The sequence below is a fragment of the Delphinapterus leucas genome, chromosome 2, assembly GCF_059928025.1.
Source record: "Delphinapterus leucas isolate spDelLeu-1000000601 "Yukka" chromosome 2, BTC_Dleu_Yukka2, whole genome shotgun sequence".
Classification (NCBI taxonomy): domain Eukaryota; kingdom Metazoa; phylum Chordata; class Mammalia; order Artiodactyla; family Monodontidae; genus Delphinapterus; species Delphinapterus leucas.
The window spans coordinates 88,741,419-88,762,471 of NC_143130.1; the positions used below are offsets into that span (position 1 = coordinate 88,741,419).

The following is a 21,053-nucleotide window of genomic DNA, read 5'->3' on the forward strand; positions in this document are numbered from 1 at the left end:
GCTCTGGAATTGATGTTAGTGTCTGTATTCATAAGAATTTACAATTCATTCCTGAGAATTCACACTGTATAGGGCTACTCTGAGTGGTCAAACTGTTTCATCAATATCCAGTTGCTATTTGTATGCTTCTTTTAGGATACCTGCCCTGTTTTGGATTTTCAGGCATTCTAGTAATATGTGACCCTTGTCACCCCGACTTTGGCTAGTTAGCAGACAGTTCCTTCTGTTGAGAGCACGGAAGCTTCCCGGAAGGGTGCTGTCGGGTTCCTCTGGACTCCCAATCTCACTTCACTGGACTCTGAGTGTACAGTTTCTCAATACAGAAATCTCAGGAAATAAAGGAAATCTGAGAAAGAGAGGGAAAACTTTCCTTTGTCTCCTGATGGGAAACTTCACACATTGCCAAATATTTTAAAGTAAGATTTGACCCTGAACAAAACTAAGAAATACAGGAAGTTGATTTTCATACTTTCCTACCTTTTGACCTCCCTCTGCTATCCCACCCCCATAACCCATGGTCGCCATGGTTTCCTCACCTTTCTTCTGCCCTGCCCCTGTCCTGCCCCACGCTTCTCTGGTAGTGGACCAGATGATTTTTCAAACTGGACTTCCACAAGCCCTCAGTTACATTGTGCATTTCTGATATCACTCTTATTAAGATGATAAATAAAATAGAACCTTTTCTTAAAATTTATTCTTTTGATATTATTTTCAGAGGCTTTCAAAATATACAACCCAAAGAGCAGTTTAAATGAGAAAATTTCTGTTAGAGTATTGGAGATATTTGGAATTTTGTAGACCTTTTGGATTCTTTTGCCATGGCACTTATTGATAATATAATAATTATAATAATATCCCTTCCAGGAAATGACCCTAAAGAAATTATCAGACACGTGAACCAAGATTTATTTGTAGATATGTTTGTCACAGGGTGATTTTTAGAGAAGTCCCTTGCTTTTCACAAAGTATATATCCCAAGATCTTTGCAAATCTCCAAATTTACAAATCCCATGATAGCTTGTGATTTCCCTCATAAAAGGCAGGAAAGTAACTGAAAGATTTAAGTAACCCCTTTAGACCCTTAAATTTATATAGCCATTCTAATTTATAATACATTTACTATTACTAAAGCACTCAAAGAATGTTCCAGAATCACTTTTTACCCCCCATACAGTTGGCCTTGTTTATATCATAGATCCAGGCCTTGGGAAAATTTGATATTCTACTCTGATTTATCTAAAGCTTCTATTTTCTTTCTCAGAACTATTATTTTCTTAGACTTCTTCCATTTTTCTTCACTTTCATCACCAGCCTTGTGAAGAGGCTTTCTTTGGGAGGACCATTTTACACAAAGACAGTTTTATTTTGCTTTTAACATTTATCAGAGTTACAGCATAAAGGGCAATGACTGGCACATAACCGTGGTGAGTTTGGGATTTAAATTCCAGGTGCTGGGCTAGGTTCACTCTCTAGCTCAGGGACTCTTCCCACACAGCAGCCTCACAGTATTCTAGATTTAGACCTGAGCCCCAGAAAAACAACCAGTAACTCTTTATCAAGTGGTTTTTGGGTCACAGTGTTGTATAATGAAAATAGATTTGAATTAAAAAACCTACTATGCTGACTTTTTAGTTTTAGTTGAATCATGTCACTTTGAATTCTGTTCTTCAGTCCTGTCCTCTATAAAACAGGAATGAAAATCTGTTTTTTTTGTTTGTTTGTTTTGTTTCATTTTTTTTACAGGTTTTCGTTCCTGTTTTTAAAACGCCTATATTTTCCAATATATTTGTAATAAGCACATATCGGCTTTATACTAAGAATAGTTATTTTTAAATGTTTGGCACATAGGTGGCTATGTTTTCTGACTGCAGAAGGCTCTGACATGGTTTCATGTTTACTTGCTAATTTGACCTTGCCATTATAGATATTAAAGATGGATCTGGCCCAAACCAAGATAGACAAAGACGTACTCATCAAGATGAGAATTGGTCTGTCTTGGATATCATTTTGGATTCCCCAACAGTGGGTATAAAGTGAAAAACAAAATTTGTCTCTCGCAAACATCATAGATAATGTAACAACAGAATGATAAAATTTACAGATAAACATGATTGCGATCTTATTTTGTTTTAATGTGTACTGCATTTTAGTTCTATCTTGGGCAAACATGAGTATCTTTCTGTGTTAATCGCCATATCTACCGTTACAGTTTGAAAACACTCCTTAAGATGTCTAGGTTTGAACTCATAATGTCATCTAGTAGTAGTGCTTTAATAAACAAGTGTATTTCTTAAAACTAAATGACTAAATCTAGTTTCAATTTCATTTATTTTTAATTCTCAATTTTTGTTTTTTCAGGCGAAGTACATGATGTCCTGGGTCAGAAAACAGACATGACTAAGGTGTGGAGGTGATAAAATTCATTCTTACTTTTAATTTCAAATTGTATGTGCTTTTTAAAAATGATGAGTTCCTAGACGCCTGATTTCCACTATGACCAGATGAGATACCTAATATGTAACATTAAAAAAATAGATTCATATGGTTCAAAATTCCTTCTTGTCCAGGTTTCCCAACCACAGAGTTCCCTGTTTTTGTTTTCTCTTTTAGAGGTGTTTATTACATACAAGCAAATATATTTTTCCATTTTTTACATAGTTGGCAGTGAACTATACATACTGTTCTTAACTTTCTTCCTCAACAATGATCAAGATCTTTCTATATCAGTGAAAAAAAAGTGCTCCCTTTTTCTCTTTACAGTGAATAATAGTCTGTTATACCAATGTTCCTTAATTTATGTAAGGAGACAGGAATGGACATTCAGAATATTTTCAATATTTTGCTTGTAAAGAAAATGCAGCAAAAATAACAGTGTAGGGCTTCCCTGGTGGCACAGTGGTTGAGAGTCCGCCTGCCGATGCAGGGGACACGGGTTTGTGCCCCGGTCCAGGAGGATCCCACATGCCGTGGAGCAGCTGGGCCCGTGAGCCATGGCCGCTGAGCCTGTGCGTCCGGAGCCTGTTCTCCGCAATGGGAGAGGCCACAACAGTGAGAGGCCCACGTACCACAAAAAAAAAATAATAATAAATAACAGTGTATACGTTATATCACATGGATCCTATATTCTCTAACAAATTCCATTTCTAGAAATGGAACTGCTCAATCAAAATATATGTGCATTTATAATTTGATAAATATTGCCAAATTGTCCTCTTTAGAATTTACATCAATTTACCCTGACACAAGCAATGTACAAGAGTGCTTACTTTCTCCTACCTTCACCAACACAATGTTTTATCAAAGATTTTGATTTTTGACAAGACTATGTAAAAGTCACTTTGCTGTGCAGCAGAAATTAACTGCAACATTGTAAATCAACTATATATCTTCAATAAAATAAAAAACAATTTTGTTCTTTCCTGTTTTAAAAAATATTTATTTATGGCTGCATTGGGTCTTAGTTGCAGCACGCAGGATCTTTTGTTGTGTCGCGCGAGCTTCTCTCTAGTTGTGGCACGCGGGCACCAGAGCACATGGGCTCAGTAGTGCGTGGGCTCTCTAGTTGCAGAGTGTGGGCTTAGTTGCCCCACAACATGTGGGATCTTAGTTCTCTGACCAGGGATTGAAGCCACGTCCCCTGCATCGGAAGGCGGATTCTCAACCACTGGACCACCAGGGAAGTCCCTCTTTCCTTTTTTTATACAAGTATTTGTGGTTATTAATTTCCCTCTGAACACTGCTTTAGTTTTAATTACATGGATTTTGGCCTGTAGTGTATTAAAGTATCTTTATTTTTGTTATGTCAATTTGAATATCCACATTGAACCATGAGTTTTTAAGGAAGAACTTTAAAATTTCGAAGTGGTTGGGACTCCCCCCCAACATTTATTGTACTTTTAATAAAAGAATAGATTTGTATATACACTAACGTGTATGAAATGGATAACCAATAAGAACCTGCTGTATAAAAAAATAAATAAAATTCAAAAAACAAACAAAAAATCCATCACTACTGAAATTACAAGTTATTTTTTCTTGTTAATGAAGTTTTGAAATTCTATTCCCTTAGCAACTATAAAAACAAACAAAACAAAACAAAATGAAACAAGAAGAATAGATTTGTATTATTTCTACTTTTTTGGACTTTATTTGGGTTTTCTTTGTGGTGTAGTATGATCAATTATTGTCTGTGTTCCAGGGTCCTTAAAAAGAAAGCTTATGTATATTCTGTTTTCAAGGTATAAAATTAGCTGTATGTCATTTTAGTTCTACCTTATTAATTATATTATTTAGGTCTTCTGTTTCATTATTTATCTTTTATCTATATTATCTGTTTGGATTAAAGAGGTTAACTAAAGTGTTCTGATAATTTCTCTCTCTCTCTAGCTCCTATATAGCCTGAAGTCTTCATTTTATGAGTATTGATGCTATCTTGAGGTGCATTGATGTTCACAGTGGTTATATTTTTATTATGAATGTGCTCTTCTTTGACTCATTTAATTCTCCTTGGCCTGGATTCAACCTTATTTAATATCAAGGTCATGTCTCCTGGTTTCTTTTGATTTGCATTTACCCACCTCTTATTTTCAATATTCCTAAATAACTTTGTTTTAGATGTGTCTTATGTATAGCAGAGGGTTGGATTTTGCTTTGCATCCAATTTTTTAATAAGTGGGTTTGGGCCATCTACATTGGCTCTGTTAAATATTTTAGGTTATACTTTGTGTCTTTATAATTTTTAATAATTCTCTGTATGGACTCTGCTCTGTGTGTGTGCTTCTCTTGTAATATTTAGGAAAGTATTTTATTGTTTCTCTACTGTATACTTTCAAGAGTTTATACAATACTCAATTCTTTTTTCATAAGCAGTGTCTATCAATTTCCTAATATGAAAAATGGTAAAATTATTATATTTATCCTTCTTTCCCTCATATTTTCCTACTACTTGTATTAATGATGCTTCTTAATCTTAAATATACATAGATTTCTCTTAGTTGATTTGAGTTTTCAAATGATATCTTCTGACCTTCAGATACTAAAATGAGGAAATCAGCATCTTCTCCTAATTTTTATCAGTCTTTTCTACATAGTCAGTGTATATAATATATACATTTTGTTTTGCCATCCTAATCTATTTCTTTTATATTTCTTCAGTTAGAGAGATTTGGTGCTTACCACTAACTGCTCCCTTTCCCACTGTTTTTCCAGTTATCTCTTATTTGGCTGAAGTATCCTCTAGTTTCAAGATGGGTTCATGAAAAATACCTGTTCAGAACTATCTGTTGACTTTATATTTGAATGACAGTTTGACAGGCTGTAATCTCTTTAAGTCATAGTTTCTTCCCTGGGTGGGGTTTAGGGAAGTCTAAATCCAGCGTGTATTTTACTACTTATTAGTGAGTTGATCATTTTTTCCCCCTTATGTGTGGTTGTTTTCAAACTTTATTACATGAACAAAACAATCTGTGATTAGATAAGTCTCTATGATTCTGGGATAAACACAACTAATGGAGTATCTTGTATACTGGTATGTCTTCTCATATACTTGCATATATAAGTATTATATTTAAAATATTCTGCAGTCTTCAAGACAGAGTGTATATTAAAAGTATTTTCCCATTAACTGCCCTCGCAAAGACATGATCACAGGTCTAGTGCTTTGAATAATAAACTTTTAAAAGTTAGAAGTACGTTTTATGCTTTTCAGAAGTCAGTGAATTAACAGAGATCTAATTTAGTATTGAATTGTCTATTATTTTCTTCTGTTCTTTATTGAACCCTATTTCTTTCATCTTGCTTTATTTTTAGTCAACAAATTTTTAAGTGGACAGTAAACTATTATTAACAATGAGCACAGTGTTGTACTGCAGATCCCAGAATTTTTTCACCTTGCATGTCTGAAACTCTGTAATTCTCATTGAACTGCAATTCCCCACTTCCCCATTCTTCTAGTCCCTGGAAACTACCATTCTACACTCAGTTTCTGTGAATTCTACTTTAGATACCTCATATAAATGGAATCATGCAATATTTGTGCTTTTGTGAGTGGTTTATTTCACTTAGCATAATGCCCTCGAGGTTCATTCATGTCATAGCATAATGATAGGATTTCTTTTTATAAATGGCTGAATAATATTCCATTGTATATATATAACCACATATTCTGTATTTATCTGTTGATGGAATTTATGTTGTTTCTACCTCTTGGCTATTGTGAATAATGCTGCAATGAACACGTGAGTACAAATATCTCAAGATCCTGATTTTAATTCTGTCATTATATTATGCAGTAACTCTAGTGAGATCAGAGAAAGTACCCTGTAATCAAACACATAAATATTTTTATAACAGAAAATACTAATTCACACTAAGTAGACTTTTAAAAGTCTATAATTAGGCACATTCCATTCCAGGTCAGATATTGCTGCCAAAATGAGTTCAAGTCAGGTCAGGTTTTGCCGTCAAGTAAGTTTTGAAGAAAACTTTCAGTTTTCAGGGCTTCTTTGTATTTTGGAGTTGAAGTAAACATTTGAGAATCTGTACATCCATTGAATATTTTTCTTTCCCATATGCTTTTGGAAGGTTTACTGCTCTGGTGATGAAGGTTTACATAGCTCTGAAATGAGAAGATAATATTTAACGGTAATGAGGGAACAGAAAGCCATTTTAGTGCCAGGCTTTTGAGGCTGAAAAATCATACAAGCACTAAAAATACTTAGAAGAAGTGTTTTTGAATTTTAAAAGATTGTTGTTGGAATGAAGTCTACAGTTTCGTTGTTGTTGTTGTTCTCCTATAGAAAAAAGAGGCTGTGGGTTTCTCAGTCAACCCCGAAGCTGACAGAACATTTCAATTTTTTGACCACCATCTGATGGAATCTATTAAAATGGGTGATCCCAAAGTGCATGAATTCCTTAGGTTACTTGCACTCTGCCACACCGTAATGTCAGAGGAAAATAGTGCAGGTAAGTGCAAAGTGTGTCTGAGTAGTGAGCCTTGTTTTTTAAATCAGTATTGATATTTTTATTAAAAATGTTTGGAATTGGAAGGATTTTCTAATTCAGAATATAGCATTGCATGAGGGGTTTACCTATCACTAACTGTTCTTTGTATTGGAAGGATTTTCTAATTCAGAATATAGCATTGCACGAGGGGTTTACCTATCACTAACGGTTCTTTGTATTTATTTATATTCTAAATGTTTTCCAAAAGATATGGAGAGACTTAAAGGAAAAGAAAAAGAAAAGAAATAGGAACAACAAAAAGATGAGGGCCTAGATATGTCAGTTAAAGGGGATGAAATATCTTTTATGATTGAGCACCGTATTTGACTGTGAGCTTCCTGGTAGGCAGGACAATCAGAGAAACACTCTTGAGCCACTTAGCTCTTGTTATTAACATGCACATCTAATAGATGCGGATAGCCATCAGGCGTATGCTTAGAATGAATTTTCCCAGTAATGCGACAGATTTACACTGATAGAATACTTGTGTTTAGTCCCCGTTATGAACAAGTTCCACACTACCAGGATGGTTGTTCAGAGCTCAGAAGAGAACAAAATCACCTGGGCCGCTTTAATATTGAAGCAATGAGGCAGGTAGACAATGGACGGTGAATTGGCTTCTCACTCCATTTGGGCCCAGTCTATTCCATTTACAAGTTTTATTTCTTTCTACTATCACCTGTTGGGTGAAAATTACCACTCAAGTAATTTCAACTCAAAAGTGAAATATATATAGTCTGCAGACTGTATATATGTATATGTGTGATATATATATGTATGTGTGTATATGTATGTGCATATGTACATTTGGATATATGTTTTCTTTCTCTCTCTATATATTTTTCTTCTTTTTTTCTTTGTTGGGACTGCATTCAAGCCATAGTTTTGTCCTTGATGATGCTGGACTAACTCATTCCTCTGATTTTAATTGCTGTGAGGATTCACATAATTATATTTATAACTTAAACTGATATTTATAATACTAATGTATCTGAGGATAGCACAATGCCTTCAAGTAAATTTCTTTTATCTCTGACTTTGAGTTTATTTCATTTTTAAAGCTCTATTTTATTTTAATAGCGATTTGTTTTTCTTTCAATATCGTGATATTTTCTTAGATCTCTTTGAGGATATTAATTATTCTTAATTTGAAATCTTCTTTTGTTTCCTCTATTATGTTTCATTTTACGGAATGTCGTTTTTTGAGTTGTGTGTCTAACTTTCATGTTGTTCTCAAACGTTTGATGGTTTGTGGTTGCCTGTTCCTACTTGTGTTTGAGAATCCCTGTTTGCCTCTTGGTGAACGTAGGTTATGATTACAGTGGCCTGTCTCCCAAGATTGTGGGGGAAAGGCACAATACATAGATCATCTTCTGGGTATGGGGTTCCCCTCTCCTGGAATTCATATGATACCTCGGTTTAGCTATCTTACTTTTTCAGATCTAGTGCTAGGAGTCTGTGCCAGAACCCTAATGTGAGACAAAGTTATACTTAAGGTCTGGGCTGGAAGAAAATATCAGAGTCATGGAGTTCCTTTCTCTCATTAATTTATTTCTCTTATCCTTGTGGAATTCTAAAGCTACTTCTGGCTGTTTTCAGCTTTGGTCTCCAGCCCCAGCATTCAAATTTTAAAAGTTTCCTTAGGTGGATTGTGTACTTTGTGTAGAAGAACATTTTCAAGGTTCCATCCTGGGGCAAATGTCACTGCAGCCCGCTGTTCGGAGTAAGCTGGCAGGAGGAGGAGCCCAAATGGTCTGGGAGAGCTGAATGGAATTCTTCAAATAATTTTATTCATGGTGCTTCCAAGACCACTTCTGCTTTTCTCATTTGTTGACTCTGATTTGGAGACTCTTTGGGGGTTGCTCTGACCTCTGTATTAATTTTCTTTTTCAAATGCTTTGAGCTGTGTTTTTCTCCTTTCTTATTTCTTCATTTATCAAATCTACTTTTTATCTTTCAGACGTTTCCCAGATTTCTAGTTTACTGACAATATTCATTCTTCTTTTCTTTTTTAAACATCTTTATTGGAGTATAGTTGCTTTACAGCGGTGTGTTAGTTTCTGCTTTATAACAAAGTGAATCAGCTATACATATACGTATATATATCCCCATATCCCCTCCCTCTTGCATCTCCCTCCCACCCTCCCTATCCCACCCCTCTAGGTGGTCACAGAGCACTGAGCTGATCTCCCTGTGCTATGTGGCTGCTTCCCACTAGCCATCTATTTTACATTTGGTAGTATATATAAGTCCATGCCACTCTCTCCCTTCATCCCAGCTTACCCTTTCCCCTCCCCGTGTCCTCAAGTCCATTCTCTACGTCTGCGTCTTTATTCCTGTCCTGCCCCTAGGTTCTTCAGAGCCATTTTTTTTTTTAGATTCCATATATATATGTGTTAGCATATGGCATTTGTTTTTCTCTTTCTGACTTACTTCACTCTGTATGACAGACTCTAGGTCCATCCACCTCACTACAAATAACTCAATTTCGTTTCTTTTTATGGCTGAGTAATATTCCATTGTATATATGTGCCACATCTTCTTTATCCATTCCTCTGTCGATGGACACTTAGATTGCTTCCATGTCCTGGCTGTTGTAAATAGAGCTGCAATGAACATTGTGGTACATGACTCTTAAAGGGGGCACTGATTTTCAGTTTACCTTTATACTGAGAGAGTATCCTTTCTGGGGGCTCAGTTTTAAGAGATGGTCTCCCATTAGACTTCTTTCCCTGGCCTGTGTCTTTTCTAACCAAAGGCTTGAAAGACTGGAAACCAATGAGCAAGTCCTCTTGGTTTAGAAAATGCTCTTCATTTATTCCTTTTTTTCAGTCTTTGACCTGAACAATGACTGCTTTCTAATCACTCCTGGGTGCATTCAAAAATATTTAAATATTTTGTCTTTACGGAATACGTAGCTCTTTGCAACAGGGGAGGTTGATCCTGGCACCTACTCCACAGTGTTGCCAGAAGTGGGAGTTATCATATCATTTCATGGGTAGATCAAGAAATTGCTTTAACTTTTTCTCTTTTTGGAATTTCAAAAATTAATTTATGCCTGTTGTAGCAAGTGAAACTGTACAATACAAAGATTTATAAAGGCAGAGCTAATAATTTCTTCCTGATTTTAATTCCACCTCTATAGGGGTAACCAATGTTAACATTTGGTGTGCATACTTTCACACTTCCAATTTGCTCATATATATATGAATATATGTAGATGTGTAGGTGGTTTGTTTTTTAAAAAAAGGAATCATAATATATAGATTAATATGCAACTAGTTTTCTGAACAATTTATCTTGGACATTACTATAAATCAGTAAATATGGATCTAGCTCTGCCTACTTTTTCTAATTTATTTTTACATACAAAGGTAGTACAATTTTATATAGAAAGGCTTACTTTATTCATGCTGGTTTTAAAGTGTATTTTTATTTTTTTTCCCCCCATTTCATTCTTTTCCTCTCTTCTCCCCTCTCACCCTCACTCCAACACATACACAATACCAGATACCAATCATTAACATCCTGGTTTGATTCCTTACGTTTCAAGGGATTTCTTGTATGCATTTCTCATAAAATGGTCATTAGTAGCAGACTGAAGAGGAATTTGGAATGTCTGCTCTGTCACTCTGGCTGTGTGATCTTGCAAAAATCACATAATATTTTCAGTCATAGTTTTTACCAGTATAAAATGGAAATACAGGCATACCTCATTTTATTACTTTCACATATACTGTGTTCTCCACAAATTGAAGGTTTGTGGCAACCCTGCATCGAGCAAGTCTGTTGGCACCATTTTTCCAACAGCATTTGCTCACTTTGTGTCACTATGTCACATTTTGGTAATTCTTACAATATTTTAAACTTTTTCATAATTATTATATTTGTCATGGTGATCATGGTGATCAGTGATCTTTGATGTTACTATTGCAAAATGATTATGACTCACTGAAGGCTCAATGATGCTTAACATTTTCTCACAATAAAGTATTTTTTAATTAAGTATGTACCTTATATGTAATGCTATTGCACATATAATAGACTACTGTATAATGTTAATGTAACTTTTATATGCACTGAGGAACCAACAAAATTCATGTGACTCGCTTTATTGTGATATTTGCTTTATTGCAGTGGTCTGGAACCAAATCTGCAATATCTCCGAGGTATGCCTGTAATAATTTTAATAATCCCTACCTCATTGCCATGAGGATTATGTGCATTAATATATAAAGTGTTTTAGTGTGTGAAACTTTCATGGCACATTTCTAGTCGCTGAAAATACAAAGGTGTGGTCTCTGCCCTAAGAAACTTTCAGCATAGTAGGGAGGCAGGCTCAGGAATGAGCCTTTTCCTGTAAGATGACAAGGGTTCCAGTGGTGGTATACATTGTGTCCTGTGGATCCACAGTACAGGCACCTGGTCACCTGGTTGGTGAGTGGAAAAGGTCTGATTTCTAGAGCTGACACTTGGGTTGGGTGTTATAGAATGAGTTGGAGTTGGCACTGGTGCTCTATGAATGTTATTATTCTCAGTATTAATACCTTTGTTTCTTTGCCTTTTTTTGTTGTTATTTAATCCACCTGTTTCTTTTCCCTTTAGGAGAGCTGATTTACCAAGTTCAGTCACCCGATGAAGGGGCTCTAGTGACTGCTGCAAAAAATTTGGGGTTCATTTTTAAGTCTCGGACCCCAGAGACAATAACAATAGAAGAATTGGGAACACTAGTTACTTATCAATTGCTTGCCTTTTTGGATTTCAACAATTTCAGAAAAAGGATGTCTGTCATAGGTACGGTTGGTGGCTGAGAGTGTTTTTGATCTCTTGATAGTACTACGGTTATATGGAAACTTCTCAGGGGTGATTTTACTCTTGGTTATGTGCTGAGAGTTGTGATATTTATTAACCTTTGAACTTCTGTTATCCTCAACTTAGCCTCAACTCAGTAGTGGTGAGTATAACTAACACGTAACAAGTGCTTATTGCGTGTCCAGTACTGGTCTAAATGCTATACGTGAATGAACTGATTTAATCATCACAACAGCCCTACAAAGTAGGTACTATTATTTTTATGCCCATTTTAAAGATAACAGAACTGAAACAGAGAGGTTGAGTAACTTTCCCAAGGTCACATAGCTTGAGATAGAATAGCTAGGATTTAAACCTAGGAGGTCTGACTATGAAGGAAGGTCATTCACTACACAGCACTGGCTCAGGATGAGTTCCTGAATTACTTGGCACATGCCAGTTATTGTTGATATTGTTGTTTTGTGAAAGTCGTCATCAGTCTTCTCATTATTATCCGTTTACTCTGTTCACTTGCATTGCTGGAGATGATCACCCATTATTGAATTTAGCACCACAATGGATCCATGCTTTCCTAAGTCAGTGCTAACCCTCAGTGCTGCATCAATGTCCCTCTCATTCTTATTTTGCTTTTTCCATCCTTATAACAGGTGTTCTAAATCTTTGCCCTTTCCTCAAGTCCTCAACCTTACCATGAATCTTCTTTACTCTTGGAAGCTAAATTCATCTGCTATTTCTCTAAAAAAAGGAGGCCCTCAGAGATGCACACTATCACCTTACCCTTTTCCCCATCTTCCTCCTTTATCCCCAAGCTATAACTTTACTCAGTCTTTTTCCTGATTCAGAGAAAAATTCCTCTTGCTCTTTTTCAATGCTAAAGATTCTACCTGTTCCCATCCCTTTTCCTTCCCTGCTTGCTCCTTATTCTTCGTCACTGGCTCCTTCCTTCAGCCTGCAACTCTGTCATCATCCTGTTTTCTTAAAGATATTGTTCATGTTCTGACCTCCACTGATTTTGGCACCTCATTTTTCTTCTTTCCATCACAACTTAATTTTTCAAGGTCAGTTTTTGATCCTTACCTTGATTTCTCTTTTCAGCCTATTAGGGTCAGTCCTCTGCTTCCACTGTTCAAAAAGAAATGCCTTCTCAGAAGTTTGCAATCACCTCATAACTGCCCAAAGCAATAGCCCTCCCTCTCTCTTTCTTTCTTTCTCTCTCTCTTTCCTTTTCTTTCTTTCTTTCCTTTTTCTTTCTCTCTCCCTTTCTTTTCTTTTCTTTCTTTTTGTCCTTCCTTCCTTTCTTTCTTTCTTCTTTATTTCTTTCTGTCTTTATGTCTCTGCCTCCCTCTCTCTCTTTCTTTCTCTCCCTCCCTCTCTCCCTTCCTTTTTCTTTTTCTTTCTTTCTCTCTCTCTCATCTCTCTTTCTTCCTTCCTTCCTTTTTCTTTCTTTCTTTCTTTCTTTCTTTCTCTCTCTCTCTCGTCTCTCTTTCTTCCTTCCTTCTTCTTTCTTTCTTTTTTTCTCTATCTCTCCCCCTTCCTTTTTTTCTATCTATCTATCTAACATCTATCTTCTACTATCATCTCTCTATCTTTTTTTTTTTTTTTTTTTTTTTTTGCGGTACGCAGGCCTCTCACTGCTGTGGCCTCTCCTGTTGTGGAGCACAGGCTCCGGACACGCAGGCTCAGTGGCCATGGCTCATGGGCCCAGCTGCTCCGCAGCGTGTGGGATCTTCCCGGACTGGGGTATGAACCTGTGTCCCCTGCATCGGCAGGCGGACTCTCAACCACTGCGCCACCAGGGAAGCCTTGCGCCACCAGGGAAGCCCTATCTTTTTAAACTTGGTGATATTTGGGACTGTTGACCTACTTCTCTTGACACTCCTCTTTTGGCCTCTGGGAGCTCGCTGGCTCCTGGTTCTCCTCTTCTCCTGTGTTTTTGTTCTCAAGCTCCTTTTCAAGCTGACTATTCTTTGTCCCACTCTTCAGTGTTGGTGTCCTTTTCTCTTCTCACTCCCTGTGCTCTCCTTGGATAATCTTGACCACTCACATGGTGGTAGCTATTGCCTATATTCTGTGTCCTTCCCATATTGTTCTTCAGTTTCAATCTCTCTCTGAGGTCCCCACACACTCTTTCAGCCTTCTCCTGGATTCTGCCACTGGGTTGTACTACAGTTACCTCAAATTTTGTATGTCTAATATAGAACTTTCTTTCTCACAACTATTGCTGTTTATGTAGTTCTTATTAAAATTGTTAACTACCTTTTGCCATATGCCCGTGTGAGTGCACTGAACACTTTACAATGAATTATTTTATTAAATTCTTGTGATAGTGTATTACCCCCAATCGGGAGATGAGGCAATTAAGGCTCAAAGATTTGAAGTATCCTGCCCGAGATTGTCACACAACTTGTTACAAGTCCAGTAAGATGCAGAGGAAATATCTGAACCCAGGTTTTAAATATTTGAACATCTTTCTCCAACATCTAGCCTCTTAATCCCTATTGTAGCTCACTTGCTTTTGATACTTCCTTCTCCTTTGTGCCCCTAGGCTAGTGATTCTGAAACTTCAGCTCCCATCAGAACCACCAGGATGGCTTGTTAAAATGCAGATTGCTGGGCCTGGGCCCTAGAGTTTCTGATTCAGTAGGCCGGGGGTGAGGCCTAAAAGTTTGCATGTCTAACAGGCTCCCAGGTATTGCTGATGCAGATGCTGCTGGGCAGAGAACCGGTCTGGGGACCATTGCCCTGGACTAGGAGATCCTCAAATACTACTCATTATTTTCCCCTGAGATACCCTGCTACTCTCTTCATTCAGGCTTCAGCATCTCTTGCCTTGTCTATAGGATCCTCAGTAGTCATCCTGTTTCTAAGTCTCTCCTCCTCAAGGCAACAGAGTAATCTTTCTAAAAATAGCCTCAAAAACCCGTTTTTATCATAAAAGCCTACTGTCCTTTTCACTTAATTCCCAGTGCCACTGCTTTAGTTAAGCCTCTCATCACTGCTTGCTTACATTATTGCAATATCTTTAAACCTGTTTCCCCTTAAAAGAATCCTCTATGCTGACACCAGGGTATTCTTTTTAAAACATTGGCCTGATTTTGCCATCACCAGCTTAAAAAATCTTGCTGGTTTCCTAGAACTTAAAGGATGTCCTCAGCATGACATTCAAGATTGTTTGCAATCTGACCTCAAGCTGCTTTTCTTCCACTTCCTGAAACTATGTGCTCCAGCCTCACTAGACCTCACCATTCCTGGCATGCCTTGTGCACTTTCACACCATTTGCGTGTACGCCTAGACCTCTCCTTTTCTCCTCTCCTCTTCTTGGAAAACTCATACTCATGTAACTTATGAATATCCTGATCATCATATTAAATCAATTTTTACTCTGAAAACCATGTGTGTGTATGTAATAGCAGGGCTTTTGGTCTCTAACTACTAGAAACTAGCTCTGGGAGATTGCTCTCAGCAGGAACCAAACATCACCTGAGGATGTTTATTTTTATTTTTTTGACAACAGGCTGTAGGCGGTCACTATCAGCGTTACTGATGAGCACACATGCTGCTCTGGGTGTTGGCTTAATGTTGTATCAGCAGGAACTATCTTCTATTTACAGCTTCAGGGGAAGTGTTATTGATGTGGGGTTGGCCCAGAACTGGTTTCTCTTTGCTCTGAGGGTGTTGACGAAACCTAAGATTGCTACACAGGGAAACTTTCAGCTTTTCCCCAGTGTTGGTCACCATTACAGGCTATGGGGAAATCACAGCCTAACCACAAATATCGGATGTTTGCCTTAATGGATCCCATATGAAGAAAGGTAATGTTCCACCACAGAATGCATGGAGGCTTCGGGCTTTATTTCATTTCTGTTTGTTTTTTAATCAGGAGGAATTTGAAAGAGAGACTCCACGAGGGTAGACAAGTCTCTGTTTGATAACAAGGTGAAAAACAATGTTAGCCTCATGATTGTCACGGGGCTTGGTTGGGCAACATCCCAACCTGAAGGCTCAGACATTTGTTGCTGCTGCAGCTCTTTCTCCTCCTCCCCCTCTTGGTCTTCTCCTCCTCCTTCGAGGTTTCCTTTTTTTGACAGTCATTCATTGAATCATGAATGTGTAGTTTAAGTACCAGTGGTATTTTCATTCTGGGGCAACAACCCTGATTTAATCCAGAGGTATCTAAATAAAAATAGATTCCTATAAAGAATTTTGTCAGAAGGTATAGAATATACTCTATTGATAAGCATGTAAATCTCAGTATGTAGTTTTGGAAGGATTAATACTACTAATTATGTAAATAAAAATACAGAGATAAAATTCAAAGACAGTTATTAATAGGGGCAAGTGGCAGATAACTATTAAAGAATAGATTACAATAGCTCCTTGTAAAGCCCTTACAAGATCTTTAGATAAAGGTTTCTTAACTCTAAACCGTTGAAGGATTATCAAAGTACAAATCACACTGACATGTGACAGGCATTTCTCTATGTGGATGTATGAACAGCCACCCAACTAAGATATAACAAAGTGGAATTATGCATCACCCTTCAGAGTGTTGCTATTATATATACCCTTACAGCATAAACCTGGAACCATTTCTGACTTTTTTCTTTCCTTTGTATCACAAAGGCATATCTGCTGCTTTCAACGAATTTTGCATAATTATAATTCAACTCAATCAAGCAAATATTTATTAAGTACCTACCGTGTTCCAGGAACTTGAAGCTAAAGGAGAATGTGAAATTGAAAAATGTATTTTGTGGTTGCATCCAGGAGAAAATGGTGAAGCAGGATAGGAAATAGGCTAAAAAGGGGCCTGATGATCCCTGTTTATGACATGTTTAAGAGTCCAAACTTGATCTAAGGGCAGAAGAAAGCTATTGCGGGATTCTAAGCAGTAGTGTGAAGATGACTCTGGCTGTATTGCCGAAGAGTTTGGAGGGAACGAGTAAAACCATTTAGGTTAATGTGATAATCTAGGCAAGAGAGAATGTGTCAGAGAGAAGTTCTTGGCTTCGATTGGATGTATGGGTGGTGAAGGGGGAGGACCTTTGAGTGATGGCCAGACACCTGATTTGGGAGGCTAAGTGAATGCTGAAGGTGATTATTATTTTTTTTTTAAGACTTCTTTTTTTTAATGTGGACTGTTTTTAAAGTCTTTATTGAAATTGTTTCAATGTTACTTCTGTTTTATGTTTTAGTTTTTTTTATGGCCATGAGGCATGTGGGATCTTAGCTCCCTGACCAGGGATCAAACTCGCACCCTCTGTATTGGAAGGTGGAGTCTTAACCACTGGACCACCAGGGAAGTCCTGAAGCTGGTTATTAGGACTGAAGACATAGGAGGAGTAACTAGTCATTGGTGATAGATAATGTGTCCAGTTTGAGTTTGATGTGCTTGGGCACATCTAAGAGGAGATGTCCAGTTGGTAGTTGGATGTACAGGCAGGGAGCACTGGAAATGGATTTAGGCAGGAGATACACATTTGAGAGCAATCATCCGGTCGATGAAAACTGAAGCCATAAAAAGAATGTGACTGCCCAATGAGAGTGTGAAGGATGGGAGGAAAAGTCAATCCTGGGTAAATCTCTGAAGAACACCAGTATTTAAAAGACAGGCAATGGAAGCAGATTCTATAACTAAAAATGTATGATCTTTGTCCAGGCTCTGCCCACATGTTATCTTGAACATTTAAAACTGCTATGTTATTTTTAATTTATTTTTAAAAGCTAACTTCTGAAATGACTGAGATTTTATTAGCCTAGAGATTTCCTAGCAGAAATGACTATAAGCCTTGAATGAAAAGGGATATAAAACTTGCTGAGCTGCCAAAGGAAATGTTTAGTGAGTAAAATTAAACAGGATTCCATGAAATTGGGTTTACATAAACTCAAAATTTAAAGGGGCTAATGCTGGGTTAAGAGAAGGCAGCAGATATGGAAAATCTTTATTAAATCAGAAAATTGTAGATCTAGAAAGACCTTAGAAGTTAGGTTGTTTAAACATCTCCTTTTCACAAGTAGAAACTGAGACAAAGAGATGGTGAGGGATTTGCACAAATCAAGATTGGTCTGTGATTTCCCTAGACCAGTGGTTCTCAATGAGTGGTCTGGCGAGCCCTAGGAAAACTTGATAGTTTTTCAGAGGCTGCACAAGGACAAAACTATTTTCATAATAATACTAATATTATTTGTCTTTCAATTTTTTTTCTCATGAATATATTGTGGAGGTTTACAAAAGCCACATGACATGTGATAATATAACAGATTGAATGCAAAAGCAGATATGAGAATCCAACTGTCTTCTATTAAGCCAGGCATTAAAGAGATCTGTAAGGGACTTACCTGGTGGTCCAGTGGTTAAGACTCCACACTTCTAAAGCAGGGGGTGTGGGTTCAATCCCTGGTCTGGGAACTAAGATCCCACATGCCATGTGGCATGGCCAAAAAATAAATAAATAAAATAAAGATATCTGTAACCATATGAAACAATGCCCCTTCCCAAACTAAGTGTTTTTGTTTTGGAAAATATAGTTATTTTTCATAGAATTGTTATATATGTAAATATATAATAGGTTTATTGTTACTATAATAATTACTCTTTTGGTAATATTATAATTAATGTCTTAAGACTATTGATACAATAAAATTTATCAGTTTGAATTTCTAATGAGGTAAATATTGATAGATAGAACCTATATGGAGTCCTCATGAAGTTTTAAGAGTGTAAAGGGGTTCTGAGACCGAAAAGTTTGAGAACCAATATCGTACCTTGGACTATAAGAAATAAACAGTCATAGAGAAGTCATACTGGCAAATGTGGGATATATACACTTTGCCTTTATAGCTCTGGTAATGGGAGGGAGAAAATATGGGGGAAATTATTAAATTGGATTGCTGTATAAGAAAAGAAAGAGACAGACTTTCCTAGGATTAAATGTTCTGGAAATTATAAAAGTTGACCACGGGTCTTAGAAGAGAACACAAGCCCTAGACAAATCCCAATAAAAAACATTTTCCAGGGTGCATTACATCTATTCAAGCTAGGAGGAAATTGGATTAGATTAAGTGTTGACTAAGGGTCATTAAAGATTAGAGGAAGTGAGAAAATCATAATTCAAAGAGTCATGTACCACAATATTCATTGCAACACTATTTGCAATAGCCAGGACATGGAAGCAACCTAAGTGTCCATCGACAGATGAATGGATAAAGAAGATGTGGCACATATATACAATGGAATATTACTCAGCCATAAAAAAACCCAAAATTGAGTTATTTGTAGTGAGGTGGATGGACTTAAGAGTCTGTTATACAGAGTGAAGTAAGTCAGAAAGAGAAAAACAAATACCATATGCTAACACATATATATGGAATCTAAAAATTAAAAAATGGTTCTGAAGAACCTAGGGGCAGGACAGGAATAAAGACACAGATGTAGAGAATGAACTATGGACTTGAGGACACTGGGAGTGGGAAGGGTAAGCTGGGAAGAAGTGAGAGAGTGGCATGGACATATATACACTACCAAATGTAAAATAGCTAGCTAGTAGGAAGCAGCCGCATAGCACAGGGAGATCAGCTCGGTGCTTTGTGACCACCTAGAGGGGTGGGATAGGGAGGGTGGGAGGGAGACGCGAGAGGGAGGGGATATGGGGATATATGTATATGTATAGCTGATTCACTTTGTTATAAAGCAGAAACTAACACACCATTGTAAAGCAATTATACTCTAGTAAAGATGTTAAAAAAAAAAAGATTAGAGGAAGCAACCTAAGTGTCCCTCAACAAATGAATGGATAAAGAAGATGTGGTATATATCTTGTGGTATATACAATGGAATACTGCTCAGCCATAAAAAAGAATTAAATTTTGCCATTTGCAGCCACATGGATGCACTTAGAAGGTATTATGCTAAGTGAAGTAAGCCAGACAGAGAAAAACAAATACTATATGATATCACTCATATGTGGAATCTTAAAAATACAACAAACTAGTGAATATAACAAAAAAGCAGACTCACAGATATAGAGAATAAACTAGTGGTTACCAGTGGGGAGAGGAAAGGGGGGAGGGGAAATTTAAGGGTGGGGATTAAGAGACACAAACTATTATGTATAAAATAAGCTACAAGCATATATTGTACAGCACAGGGAATATAGCCAATATTGTATAATAACTATAAATGGAGTATATCCTTTAAAAATTGTGAATCACTATTTTGTACACCTGTAACACATAATGTTGTATGTCAACTATACTTCAATTAAAGAAAAGATTAGAGGGAAAAGTAATTTATTGTACTATGGTATTTATATTCTTTTAAATCAAGCTCTAAACTTTGTATCCTCTTAAACTAATAGTAGTCAATATTTATGTTCATCTGTTTTGAGGCATTCTATTTTTAGAGAAAAGGTATAATTGAGTGGAAAGCATGTAATAATCTTTGACTCAATGAAGCTTGTGAGGGTCAGTGTTCAGACCATGAAGTTGTGACACAGGCAGTTGTCCTAGATTGTATCAGCCCTTCAGAAATAGTAGGGGAGAAATACATTACTATGTTATTCATTCATTCAATAAATAATTAGGTGTCTGGTGTCTGCCAAGCTGTAAAACCAAGCCTGCAAAGGTAGGCTTAAGGAAAGATTAGCTTAAAGAAAGATTTGTCTGACAGCAATATGTGCAACAGCCAGGGGTGGGCACAAGGATTGGAGATGAGGGATTGAAGCCTAGTCAAGGCTGTCATTCCCAAACCTGGGGGGCAGGTTAAAAACACAGCCCTACTAATACAGACTTCCTGTGGGAAGAAGATAGAAACTTTAATTTTGAAAGCCCCCTGTGAAGTGTGCTTGTAGCCAGGATTGTGACCCAAGAATGAAAGGGCTTTTCCAAGGAGTAAAGGGGGTGAAGAAATATGTCAGCAAGGACTGCGAACTAATGCATAAACCATGGCTTTGAATGGCTAGAGTTCCATATGGAGATCATTTGGCATGACACTGATAGCTGATTCCTACAGTCGGTCTTGAATTTCACATTAGGAGACAGGCAAAAAAAAGCTCTCAGTTCTGCTCAATAAAAAAGGCTTAATTTAAATGTATCAGCCCTCCAGAAATAGTAGTCAAGGAAAATAACAAGGTTGTACACATCAGAATGAAAACACTTTTTCCTGTAGATAGAATATTTCTAAGTTAATAAAACAGGAGTAAAGCCAAGTGACTTGGGTAATGACCTTTTAACCAAAGGC

General features: G+C 37.0%; 1 protein-coding gene across 6 annotated transcripts in view; it reads left to right on the forward strand.

Annotated features, from left to right (window-relative positions):
• Positions 1 to 21,053, forward strand: part of ATP8B4 (ATPase phospholipid transporting 8B4 (putative)) — a 257,988-nt gene that overhangs the window by 168,283 nt on the left and 68,652 nt on the right. For all 6 annotated transcript variants that reach the window (XM_022587137.3, XM_022587135.3, XM_022587131.3 and 3 more), the window contains 3 exons: positions 2,359 to 2,402; positions 6,798 to 6,963; positions 11,608 to 11,796. In XM_022587137.3, coding sequence (XP_022442845.2) covers positions 2,359 to 2,402; positions 6,798 to 6,963; positions 11,608 to 11,796 — 399 coding nt within the window. The remainder of the gene's footprint in view (positions 1 to 2,358; positions 2,403 to 6,797; positions 6,964 to 11,607; positions 11,797 to 21,053) is intronic.